This window comes from Rattus norvegicus, chromosome 14 (assembly GCF_036323735.1).
Source record: "Rattus norvegicus strain BN/NHsdMcwi chromosome 14, GRCr8, whole genome shotgun sequence".
Lineage (NCBI taxonomy): Eukaryota > Metazoa > Chordata > Mammalia > Rodentia > Muridae > Rattus > Rattus norvegicus.
The window spans coordinates 107804888-107818151 of NC_086032.1; the positions used below are offsets into that span (position 1 = coordinate 107804888).

Sequence of the window (13264 nt, forward strand, 5' to 3'; positions counted from 1 at the left end):
TTTCCTTCTTGAGAATAACTCTTTTTTCCCTTCTCACTGTGTAGCTCTGTATGTCCTGCAACTTAACTACATAGACCAGCCTCAAATTTGCAGAGCTCTGCCTGCCTCCGCCTCTTGAGTAAGTGTAGGGATGAAACGTGAAGACCTGGTGAATAAGTCATCACAATTGGACAGTGCATTCTTCTGTAAACCATGTGCTAAGTCTTTGTTCAACAGAACTATATAGACACTATATTGAATAATATCAATGAATTATTTTTATGATATCAAAATAAAAATGTTATTTTTAGCCTATAACGTAGGGAGAGTTCAGAGACCTGGAAAACATTTTTATTTTGTTCTTTGTATTTATTTGTGAGAATCAATTCAATGCCTTTATCTTTTAAAAATAGATGAAAAGTGGGACTAGACTCAGTGCTAAACTCTGCCACATTTTACCCATAAATAACATATATACATATATCTGAACTGAAAAGCCTTATGGACTGGGGAGATGGCTCCACCAGTCAATGTTTGCTGTTTAAACATGAGTTTCTCAGTTCAGATTCCCAGCACCCATGTAAGAAGCTATGTGCTGTGGTCAGTGTTCACTGCTTGAAACCCAGCCACGGGCCACAGACACTGCCAGCCAGCCCAGCCATAGAGTAAACTTCAGGTTCAGTAAGAGACTTTGCTTCAAAAAATCACATGGAGCAGCCGTTCTCAGTCTGTGGGTTGCAACTACTTTGGCAAACCTCTATCTTCAAAAATTTCACATTATGATACTTAACAGTAGCAAAATTACAGTTATGAAGTGACAATGAAATAATTTTATGGCTGGGGGCCACCTCAACTTGAAGAACTGTATCAAAGAGTTGCAGTTTTAGTGAGGTTGAGAGCACTAATGTGGAGAGTGGCTGGGGAAGACAGCTGATGTTGCTTTCTGACCAACACACATATACATCATCCCATTAAAATAATGTCCAAATAAAATTTTCTGTTCTTAACAATTAAAGACATTAATATGTAATATAAATATTTGATTTTGCCCAGTTTTCCAGTAATAACCGAATTAAAAAATTAACAGTAGTACTTTCCAACAGAAATATGTGTGTCAAATAGTTAACAACATTTTCTCACTGCATAGCATGGAGGAAACAAAGGCAGGAGAATTCTACAAGTGTGAGGCTAGCCTGGACTAGAGAGTAAGCCTTTGTCTCAAAAAACATCAAACTGTTTTGAGAATTTTTAACTCATCGCATCATGAGTACACACATGTAACTCATGCATCAACATGTACACACATTTTGATAAGAGTCTGCTCTTTTCTGCCACATCTTTAAAAATGAAGTTTATTTTATATGCTGAACACATCTCAATTCAAACAAGCCACGTTGTCTTAGATGATTTTATTTTTACATTTTACTTAGTATGTACATATGCATGCACATGTATATGTGTACATTTGCACATGTGTACTGGGAGCGTGTATGTGTCCTACTGAGCACTGGTTTCCTCGCCTAGACTTCATTTTCTTATAGATGATATCATACAGTACCTGAAGTACCTGTGAAGTATATATCACATCATATATTAGGTACAATTTATGGGATGACCATAATGGATATAAAGGTTTACATAAACCATGAATGATGGAAAGTACCATTTTAATAGAAATAGTTATCCTTGTGTTTTCAAAGTTGACAAGAGTGAAAGTAGAGCAGAGAGCGTTTGGGTTCTGTTGGCTACATTAAAATGACTGAGGTATTTATACTGTAAAAGATACATTTTTATTCTTCTCAGTCGTTTAAAGCTGACAATGAAAATATCCAGGTGTTTTGTGCACGCATTAAAAAAAAGTATCTATAGAAATCCTTGTCCTTGGGTGGATCTAGGTAAACACAGCACAGGGTGGGAGGGTAGACCGTGTGGACATGGCAAAGCCCCGGGTAGCACGGAACCATGTCAAGTATGTGCTGCCCAGTAAAGCTGGACAGAGCCAGCTGAGACCTCACTGTAGGGACGGGTGCAACCTGGAGAGGGAGCATTTCAAAGAAGGGTCTTTCTGGCCGGGTAGGAAGACTGACTGATAAGTAGCTTGGCAGGGACAGAGGAAGAAACTCAGTGTCCCCAGGGCAGGCTACCTACCCATGTATGAACTGCAGTTTCAGGCTGTCCTCAGGAGCCTTCTCCCTTTTCAGGAAGGGCACTGCATGGTTTTTCTCTTTACTTTGTTGCTTTAGCTGAGGTAGATCTTCTTTGTAAACCTACAATGACAACAAAGACGCTTAGCCAGTACGCCCTCCTCAGGCCTCACTACAATGTGGGCTTTATGTAACATAGGATCAGTATTACTCTCCCTAATAGAGCAAAACTAACACGAAATCTTTCAAATACCAGAGATGTAAAACGGTTTCCTCTCCTCCTTGATTGCTATTGCTTCCTTAAGTAATTATATCCAGAAAATAAATAAATGAAGTTGATGTTTTAGTAAGTAAGAAAGAAAACAAATTATTGATTAAATATATTTAACTCCATAAGGCAAGACATCTTCGAAGATTCAGATGTTTGTAAAGCAGGAGCTTCCTCAGTTTTCTCTCTAGACTTTTTCTTTGTGGTTTCCTTTCTTTTCTGGCTTTGTGAATTTTGCATATCTGAGTCTGAAATACTCTATGGGTTCAACCAAGAGTCAAGGACTGCTAGTAAAAGAGTATTTTCTACAGTTTAAATGCACATGAAAAATTAAATCTGTTATTTACCTTTCTCATGTTTGATTTTCAAAAATTATTTTAATATGTAAAAAAAAACCCCAATTTATCGGGCTGGAGAGATGGCTCAGTGGTTAAGAGCATTGACTGCTCTTCCAGAGGTCCTGAGTTCAATTCTCAGCAACCACATGGTGGCTCATAAACATCTATAATGGGATCTGATGCCCTCTTCTGGTGTGCTACAGTGTACTCATATAAATAAAAATTAATAAAAAATTTTTAAAAAACCCAAAAACCAATTTATCAGTAATTCTTCATCTTCAGGAAAGAAACATTTCATCTTGAAGTAGAGTAATATAGAAAAGACCAATTTTAGATGCTGATTTATTGATTTCTTAAGCACTGCCTGTACTGTGCCTTTGCCAAGCATGACTTCACTTGCTACTGGGAACAGAATGACCCGGAGACCACACGTTATTGACCTTAACAACATGCTGACTGCTGAGTTTGCTTTTGTGAGATCTCCATTGTTTGCCTGCCCCACCATGTGGTTTTACGGTATCAATGAGAATATAAACTGGACCAGGCATCAAAGCTGTCCTAGTTTCAGTCCACTAGTGATATCTCTCTTCCACTCACACTGGCATCAGATTGCTTATTACGGAAAAATCCCCACAACAATTAGATCAACTACATTACTGAAAAATGAGGAAATATAGCTATAATAAAGTTTCCTTTTAGGACATGGCCTAAGCCATCAAAAAGTAAGTCAGAAGGTTCTTTCATATGCCTTAGATGTAAGGAACTACTCTTCTCATTCTAAAGATAATTATTCATCCGAATGCATGATTCTTTTTATCAGGCATTAATAACTTATCTCAGAGCACTGAATTCTGGGACATTTCTACTGCTTAGAGGATCATATATTATAATATCATGGGCCTCAATTTCTCATCTGTTGAACAGAATAAAAATCTCTCCTCAGGAATAACTTGGGAATATTGTAAATCAATATGTGTGGAAACAATGAAAAATGAATCACAGATAATAAGCAAGCCCAAGGCATGAGTTTCACCAGCCATGTTGTACCACGGTTTCCTAGCAACATTAAATAAAAACCCTCCAGCAAAACCAAGTGGCGGCCCTCCCAGAGCTTCTGCTGTCTGCTTAGGCTTCATTTCTCCTGGGTGTATTGCTCAGTGTTTCTGTGGTATTCTCACTGCTATGGTTACCTTCCTAATTTTTTTTTGCTTTATATTGCACAATACATTTACCAGTTCACAGTCAAAGTGATCTAATTATGAGATTGGTCTGAACTGTCAGCTGCACTGTCTTTATGCCAATCAGACTTTTCCAACACAGAATTAGGAAGAAATGACTATACAAGAAAAGAAGTAAATTCAGTGCTGATACATTAGAAGTGCATAGAGAGAGGGCCACATAAGCATTCTCTTAAAACAAAAGCCATGTGGAAGTGGGCGAGCCACTTGACTAACCTGCCTGGATTTGGATCAGCCACATGAAGACAGTTGGTGTGTGTTAGCAGCCATAGACCTATCTGGTGCATCTCCCTGGGCAGCACTGACAGTTATGTATCTGGAATCCATTATCTTATTCACTCTATATAGAATCTGTTTCACCTATAAACCTACTAACACATGTTACTTATACAACACTTCTACTTTTTATAGACTACAAATACTATATCTATATCAAGGGGAGAAGAATCAAACCCTGGCAATTACCATCATGATATAGATATGTATGTCAAGATTCCTTCCAAGTACTACTGTAACAGCCTCTCCCCCCACTTTCTGCTAAAATGATACTATTTTTTGTGGAAGGGAAACTGGATTCAACTAACCAATTTTTATACAAGAATAGGTTTTTACTGGAAACACTGTAATTGGGTTTACTTTAAATAAACAGATAATGGCTAAGTTGAACAAGAAATGAAGATAACAGCTCTCATGCAGACTACCATTCTTCAAGGTAAAATATACATGTTTTATGATTTGCTAAGGAAATGAGAAAAACTTGCACTTTAGATGCATTTTTCTTTGCAAAATAATAATTATGTAAGTATGTATACAATACAGCTTCATAGGAATCAAAAGGCTCAAATGCTCAGAATTTCTCCTGAAAACTTTGCAACTACCTTCCACTTAATTAAAAAACTAATTTTCGTTTGTTGTTTTTATTTTTATTTTTCTTCCTTTCTTCCCCCCTTCTCTTTAAGATGGGGTTTCTCTGTGGCTGTTATGGAACTAACTATAAATAGACCAGGCAAGTCTCCAATTCACAGAGATCTGCCTACCTCTGCCTCTAGAGTCTTAGGATTGTGCTGCCACTGCCTAGCTAAAAAGTAATCTAATGTGTAAAAGTGTTTTGCGTGCAAACATGTCTGTGCATTCCATGTAGGACTGGCACCTGCTGATGTAGGAGAAGATACAGGATCACCTGGGACTGGAGTCAGAGATGGCCGTGAGTCACTATGTGGGTGCAGGGAGTCCCAGGCCCGATGGAAGAGTAGCCAGTGCTCTTACCCACCAAGCCATCTCTCCAGCCTTTCATGTAAATACTTAATGGTGTAGTAAATGTTATTGCTAACCTATATCCAAAGGCAAGATAAGAGCAGTTTACTTATTTTTGCTGCATTTTTGTTCTGTTGTTCTGCTCTATCTGTTTTCTGGGCAGTGTTAAAATCGAATGGGGGTCCAGGCTTTTATTCTCCCCTTACTGACCTGGCGATCATAATTGATCTGAGTTTCTTGTTCAATATCAGAGTCCAGTTCTGGAACATCAGAGACGTCTGAGTCAGATTCTTCGCTACAAGAGTCGGCACCACCTGCTGCAGAGACAGAACCCATTAGAACAGAAAATGCTGAGATGTTAAAGATCACAGAGACACTTCAAGTAGCTTCTTAAACCCTAACAAAGCAGAGTAAAAAGCCTCTGTCATAGTTTCCATTTAACTCAGGAACCTGATATGTAGCCAGTAAAATATTGACTTCTAGAGGCTAGCCCCAGGAATAATAACCTTGACCTCCAGAGCCTAACCCTAGGGATGAACTTGAACACCCAAGGCAAGCCCCAGGAATGACCTTGAATTCCCACAGCAAGCCCAATTTCTCAAATGCTGGCATTGCAGACACATGCCACCATACCGGGCTTCCTTTTCTTTTCTTTCCTTTTTTTAAAATTAGATAGTAGGATTTCTAGATTTTTAAATCTTACGTTGTAAAATCAGAAAGAATAGGGTTTAACAAAGACAAAAGGTAAGGCTAAAGAAAACTATCATCAAGGTAATCTTTATTTTTAAACATCCCCACCAAACACTTATCATGGTGAAGTCCTTACAGAATCATATGGGTGAGCACATTGACACATATCGTTGTAAATTTCCTTCTGCTTATACCAATGCACATCTCAAAAGGATGTAAATAAAAAGACTGTACACTATGGAGGTGGAAAGTCTGACTTCATGTGGTAGGCTGTGTGTGACTCCCTTGTCTGGCACCCTGAAGTTCCCTATCAACTGTCACACTGGCTGAGTAGGTCCATTTCTCCGAGGGCTGAGTGTGTGCTTTCACCATTTTTTTACTTTTTTCTCTTTTATTGAATTTTAATTCATATTTTAAATGTTATCCCCTTTCCTGGTTTTCTCTCCAGAAACCTGCTAACCCATACCCTCCCCCCACTTCTATGAGGGTGCTCCCTCACTCACCCACCTTCTCCCTCCCACTTCCCCACTCTGACATTTCCCTACACTGGGGCATCAAGCCTTCAGAAGACCAAGGGCCTCTCCTCCCATTAATGCCCAAAAAGGTCATCCTTTGCTACATATATGGCTAGAGCCATAGGTCAATCCCTGTGTTCTCTTGGGACAGTGGTATAGTCCTGGGAGCTCTGGGGGTCTGGTTGGTTGATTGTTGTTGTTCTTCTTATGGGGTTGCAAACCCCATCAGCTACTTCAATCCTTTCTTGAACTCCTCCACTGGGGATCCCCTTCTCAGTTCAATGGTTGGCTGCGAGCATCCGCCTCTGTATTTGTCAAGCTCTGGTAGAGCCTCTCAGGAGACAGATGTATCAGGGTCCAGTCATAATGCACTTGTTGGCATCTGCAATAATGTCTGGGTTTGGTGACTGCATGTAGGATGGATCCCCATATGTGGCAGTCTCTGGATGGCCTTCCCTTCAGTCTCTGTTCTACACATTGTCTCCATATTTCTTTGTGTGAGCATTTTAGTTCCCCTTCTAAGAAGGACTGAAGCATCTGCACTTCTGTCTTCCTTCTTATGGTCTGTGAATTGTATCTTGGGTATTTGGACCTGTTGGGCTAATATCCACTTACCAGTGAGTGCATACTATGTGGGGTGTTTTGTTTTTTTGTTTTTGTTTTTGTTTTTGTTTTTTTTTTCGTGATTTCATTACCCCACTCAGAATATTTTCAAGTTTCATCCATTGGCCTAAGAATTTCATGAAGTCATTGTTTTTTTTTTTGTTTTGTTTTTTGTTTTTTGTTTTTTTGTTTTTTTTTGTTTTTTTTTTTTGTTTTTCGGAGCTGGGGACCGAACCCAGGGCCTTGCGCTTCCTAGGTAAGCGCTCTACCACTGAGCTAAATCCCCAGCCCCGAAGTCATTGTTTTTAATACCTGAATAATACTCGACTGTGTAAGTGTATTATTACATTTTCTGTATCCATTCCTCTGTTGAATGACATCTGGGTTCTTTCCAGTTTCACCTGTTTGGTTGTGTTTTCCTTTAATTCTTTAAGGGATTTTTATGTTTCCTCTTTAAGGGTTTCTACCTGTTTACTTGTGTTGTCCTGTATTTCTTTAAGGGAGTTCTTTATGTCCTTATTAAAGTCCTCTAACATCATCATGAGATGTGATTTTAAATCAGAATGGTGCTTTTCCAGTGTGTTCAGTATTTGCTGTGATGGGAGAACTGGTTTCTGAAGATGCCAAACAGTCTTGGTTTTTCTTGCTTAGGTTCTTGCCCTTGCCTCTTGCAATCTGCTTATCTATGGTGTTAGCTGGTCTTGCTGTCTCTGACAGTGGCTTGATCATCCTTTAAGTCTGTGTGTCAGCACTCCTGGGAGACCCACTATCACCTTGCAGGATTTGGGTACAGAGAGCTGTGGCACATGGTCAACTCTGGGAGCACATGGAAACTGGAAGGATCCTGTCCCACACTGCTTCTGGGCTCTTGTGTCCTGAAGGCTCCAGGTGGGTCCCTCAGAGCAAAAGTGGTAGTCTTACCTGTGCTCCCAGGTGTGTCATCACTCCTGGGAAGCCCAGCTTTCTCCCAGCAGATCTGGGCACATAGACCTGTGATGTGCTTTCACCTTATCTGCAAAGGCCACTTTTTCAGTGTGAGCTTTCAGTCCATAGCACAAGCTTTGTTTTAGCAAAACCCTTCAGTGAACATTTCTTAAGCAACCTATGCCAATCTACAAATTTTTTCCTTTTTCTTTACATTTATTTTATGTGTATGAGTGTGTTGACAGCATGTATATTTGAATACCACATGAATGCCTGTACTCTCAGAGGTCAGAAACGGGTGTCAGATTCCCTGGAGCTGGAGATGGGAATGGTTGTGAGCCACCATTGGGTGCTAGGAACTGAGCCTTATGCAAGAGCAACAAGTGCTCATACTATTAAGTGCCTCTGAATATTTTCGTTATATTAAAAAAATTATATAAATGGATTTTTATAACTACCTTATCTCTTTAGCTCCTGAACAAATACTAGAATTATTCTTTGAAATGATTTCTGAAAAATAAAGACATCGAAAAGTTCTGACTGTCGTTTACCCTGGGGTGTGGTTTCCGACACACCATTGCTGACTGCTTCTGGGATAAATCTCCACTGAAAAACGGCGTGATCAGCTCCTCCTGTGCTTAGCACCCACTGGAAGTCGTGGGACCAGCGAACACTTGTGACATGTGCCGAGTGGCCCACATACTTTCTAAATTTGGCTCCTGAAACAGAATTTGAGATTAATTATGTTTTTTTTTAAAAAAGCAATCACATTCCTCTCCACATCAAGTAAAAAATTTCAACATGCCAGAAACATATTTCCAGTCTTACACATTACAATAAGTAATCACATGCCTCCCAGAAACCTCAATTATTCCATTTTTCCTTAATCTGAAGATGTGTCTTTCAAACTCAAGGTATACAGTGAAATGCTTAGTTAAATCTATTCCAACTAATGCTCACAGCTTCAATGTTTCTAAAAAATCAAATGCAAGAATTATCATCTTACCCATTCTTAAAGTTCCTATCCTATAAATAAACAAAATATTACACCCACATCTCTATAGATCCTGAAATGTGGGGAATCTTTTCCCTCCACAGAGATCACTTAACCTGTCTTTTCAGTGGATTAATAAAACAAATAAAATAAAACAAATAAAATAAAGTTAGTAGAATTCATCAGGCTGCAGTTGTGCACACCTTTAACCCCATAATTCAGAAGGCAGAAGCAGGTGGATCTCTGAGGTTGAGGCCAGCATGGTCTACAGTGAGTTCCAAGATAGCCTGGCTACACAGAAAAACTCTGCCTTAGAAAACAAAAATAAAGAAAAAAAATCAGTGGAATTCAAAGCAAGGTAGCAAAAGTAAAAATTTGTGATGTCATTCTATATTCCTCCTTGATTTCTCCTTTAGTTCATGCCATATCCAAAGGACAGACAAACATCTGTGGAGATTTTTTTTTTTTTTTGAGCAAGAAATTGGGGCCCATAGTCGAAAGTCACATCCATGAAATGAAACAGATCTTCTGGTCTTGGTCCTAGCCTCCAGATGACTGTAACTCATGACAGAGACCTTGAACTAGAACTACCCAGTAGGGTGCTCATTAATCCCCCACCCCACCCCATTTCTACCTCCGCCTCTTCCTCCACAAAAACATGTGAGATCATTTATCATATTAGCTTCTAAACTTGGAGGCAGAGTTACTATACAGCAATAGATAAGCAATATCCTCAGTAGGCTGGCACCATTGTCACTGATAATTAAGCTCTTACTGCTTTGACCCTGTTTTCTTCCATCTCCCCTTGGCCTACTCTGCTTCAGTTACATAAACCCTTTGCAGTGCCTCCAGTCTGTCAAAGTGTTCTCTGTCTCCAAGTCTTGGGTTTGCTGCTATTTCTTTGTAATGCTCTTTCCTGGGATATCTGAATGTTTGGTTCTGTCATCCTGAAGGTATCTAGTCTATAAAGCTCAACAGTGAGCCCTTCTTTGATTGCATTAGTCAAAACAGCACTATGCTGTTCTGCACAGCCTTCTCCTCTGTTTTTCTGACAGCATGTCTGACCATCAGACATATTGTCTGTAGTTATGTATCCACTGCTCCCTGGCAGTGGCGACTTGTGCTGATATACTGAAGCACTTTTATACTCTAGCACAGCACTGAACAAATATTTGTACAGTAAGCTGAGGCATATCCTCTCCCAAAGCTTTCTGGGGGATAAACAGTGACAGAAAATACGAGATTTCTCTTTGGATATTTGTCCACGAGGGCTTGCACTTCAGCTGACATTTCTACTGACGTCTACAATAGCTTAAAAATCTTTCCATGCAGAAACTAAACAGAGACACAGAGAAGCTAACAGAAGTTATGAACCAAATGAATTTAACAGATACCTATAGAACACTTCATCCTAAAACAAAAGAATATAAATTCCTCTCAGCACCTCATGGTACCTTCTTCAAAACTGACCACATAATCAGTCAGAAAACAGGCCTAAACAGATACAAGAAGATAGAAATAATACCATGCATCCTATCAGATCACCACAGACTAAGGCTGGTCTTCAATAACAACAAAAACATCAGAAAGCACAATACAAAGGAAGCTGAACAATGTTCTACTCAATGATAACTTGGTCAAGGAAGAAATAAAGAAAAATTAAAGACATTTTATAACTTAATGAAAATAAAGGCACAACATACCCAACCTTATGGAATACAATGAAAACAGTGCTAAGAGAAAAACTCATAGCTTTGAGTGCCTCCAAAAAGAAACAGGAGAGAGTATACATTAGCAGCTTGACAGCATACCTAAAAGCTCTAGAACAAAAAGAAGCAAATACACCCAAGAGGAGTAGAAGGCAGGAAAGAATCAAACTCAGGGCTGAAATAAACCAAGTAGAAACAAAAAGAACTATACAAAGAATGAAGAAGACCAGGTCCTGGTTCTTTGAAAATATCAACAAGATAGATAAGCCCTTAGTCAGAATAACCAGAGCGCACAGAGAATATATCCATCCAAATTAACAAAATCAGAAATGAAAAGGGTGACATAACAACAGAATCCGAGGAAATTCAAAAAAAATCATCAAATCCTACTACAAAAGCCTATATTCAACAAAACTGGAAAATCTGCATGAAATGGTCAATTTTCTAGACAGATACCGGGTACCAAAGTTAAATCAGGATCAGATAAACCATCTAAAGAGTCCCATAACTTCTAAAGAAATAGAACCAGTCACTAATTCTCCCCCCTCCCCCCCAAAAAAAGTCCAGGACCAGATGGTTTAGTGCAGAATTCTATCAGACCTAATACCAGTACTGTATAAACTATTCCACAAAATAGAAACAGAAAAACACTACCCAATTCCTTCTATGAAGCTAAAATTATGCTTACACCTAAACCACACAAAGACCCAACAAAGACAGAGAACTTCAGTCTAATTTCCCTTATAAATATCACCACAAAAATACTCAATAAAATTCTCAAAAACAAAATCTAAGAACACATCAAAATGATCATCCATCATGATCAAGTAGGCTTCCTCCCAGGGATGCAGGGATGGAAATCCATCAACATAATCCACTATGTAAACACACTCAAAGGAAAAAAAACCACATGATCACCCCATTAGATGATGAGAAAGCATTTGAAAAAAATTCAACACTCCTTCAAGGTAAAAGTCTTGGAAAGATCAGGAATTCATGGCCCATTCCTAAACATAGTAAAAGAAATATACAGCAAACTAATAGCCAACATTAAACTAAATGGAGAGAAACTTGAAGCAATCCCACTAAAATCAGACAAGACAAGGCTGCCCACTCTCTCCCTACTTATTCAATATAGTACTCAAAGTTCTAGCCAGAGCAATCAGACAACAAAAAGAGGTCAAAGGGATAAAAATTGGAAGGAAGAAGTCAAAATATCACTATTTGCAGATGATGTGATAGTATACTTAAGTGACCACAAAAGTTCAACCAGAGAACTACTAAGCCTGAGAAACAACTTTAGCAAAGTCACTGGATATAAAATTAACTCAAACAGATCAGTAGCCTTCCTCTACTTAGAGGATAAACAGGCTGAGAAAGAAGTTAGGGAAATGACACCTTTCACAATAGTCACAAATAACATAAAATACCTCAGTGTGACTCTAACCAAGCAAGAGAAAGATCTGTATGACAAGACCTTCAAGTCTCTGAAGAAAGAAATTGAAGAAGATCTCAGAAGATGGAAAGATCTCCCATGCTCATGGATTGGCAGGATTAATATAGCAAAAACGGCCATTTTGCCCAAAGCAATCTACAGATTCAATATAATCCCTATCAAAATCCCAAGTCAATTCTTCATAGAGTTAGAAAGAGCAATTTGCAAATGCAATTGGAATAACAAAAACCCAGGATAATGAAAACTATCCTCAACAATAAAAGAACTTCTGGGGGAATCACCATCCCTGACCTCCAGTTTTATTACAGAGCAATAGTGATAAAAACTGTATGGTATTGGTACAGAAATAGGTAAGTAGATCAATGGAATAGAATTGGAGACCTAGAAATGAAACCACACACCTATGGTCACTTGATCTTTGACAAAGGAGCTGAAATCATCCAGTGGGAAAAAGATAGCATTTTCAACAAATGGTGCTGGTTTAATTGGAGATCAGCATGTAGAAGAATGCAAATCAATCCATTCTTATCACCCTGTACAAAGCTCAAGTCCAAGCGGATCAAGGACCTCTACATAAAACCAGATACACTCAAACTAAGAAGAAAAAGTATGGAAGAGCCTTGAACTCATGGGCACTGGGGAAATTTTCCTGAACAAAACAACATTGGCTTATGCTATAAGATCAATAATCAACAAATGGGACCTCATAAAACTGCAAAGCTTCTGTAAAGCAAAGGACACTGTTATTAGGACAAAATGGCAACCAACAGACTGGAAAAATATCTTTACCAATCCTACATCCAACAGAGAGTTAATATCCAATAGAACAAAAAATTCAAGAAGTTAGACTCCAGAGAGCCAAATAACCCTATTTAAAAAATGGGGTCCAGAGGTAAACAAAGAATTCTCATCTGAGGAATATCAAATGGCTGAGAAGTACCTAAAGAAATGTTCAACATTCTTCTTTTTTTTTGGTTCTTTTTTTAATGTTCAACATTCTTAGCCATCAGGGAAATCCAAATCAAAACAACTCTGAGATTCCACCTCACACCAGTCAGACTGGTTAAGATAAAAAACTTAGGGGACAGCAGATGATGGGTGAGAATGTGGAGAAAGAGAAACACTCCTCCATTTTTGTTGGGATTGCAATCT

At 38.7% G+C, this 13264-nt stretch overlaps 1 protein-coding gene across 10 annotated transcripts in view; it reads right to left on the minus strand.

Annotated features, from left to right (window-relative positions):
* Positions 1-13264, minus strand: part of Eml6 (EMAP like 6) — a 354900-nt gene that overhangs the window by 152995 nt on the left and 188641 nt on the right. For 9 of the 10 annotated variants that reach the window (XR_010057763.1, XR_010057765.1, XR_010057762.1 and 6 more), the window contains 3 exons: positions 8505-8672; positions 5432-5538; positions 2128-2246 (listed from right to left, as the gene is read on the minus strand). Coding sequence is in view for 5 of the 10 variants with exons in the window: in XM_063273849.1 (XP_063129919.1) it covers positions 2128-2246; positions 5432-5538; positions 8505-8672 (394 nt within the window). In the remaining 5 variants the exon portion in view is untranslated. The remainder of the gene's footprint in view (positions 1-2127; positions 2247-5431; positions 5539-8504; positions 8673-13264) is intronic. The other variant, XM_063273850.1, reaches the window with a different exon arrangement.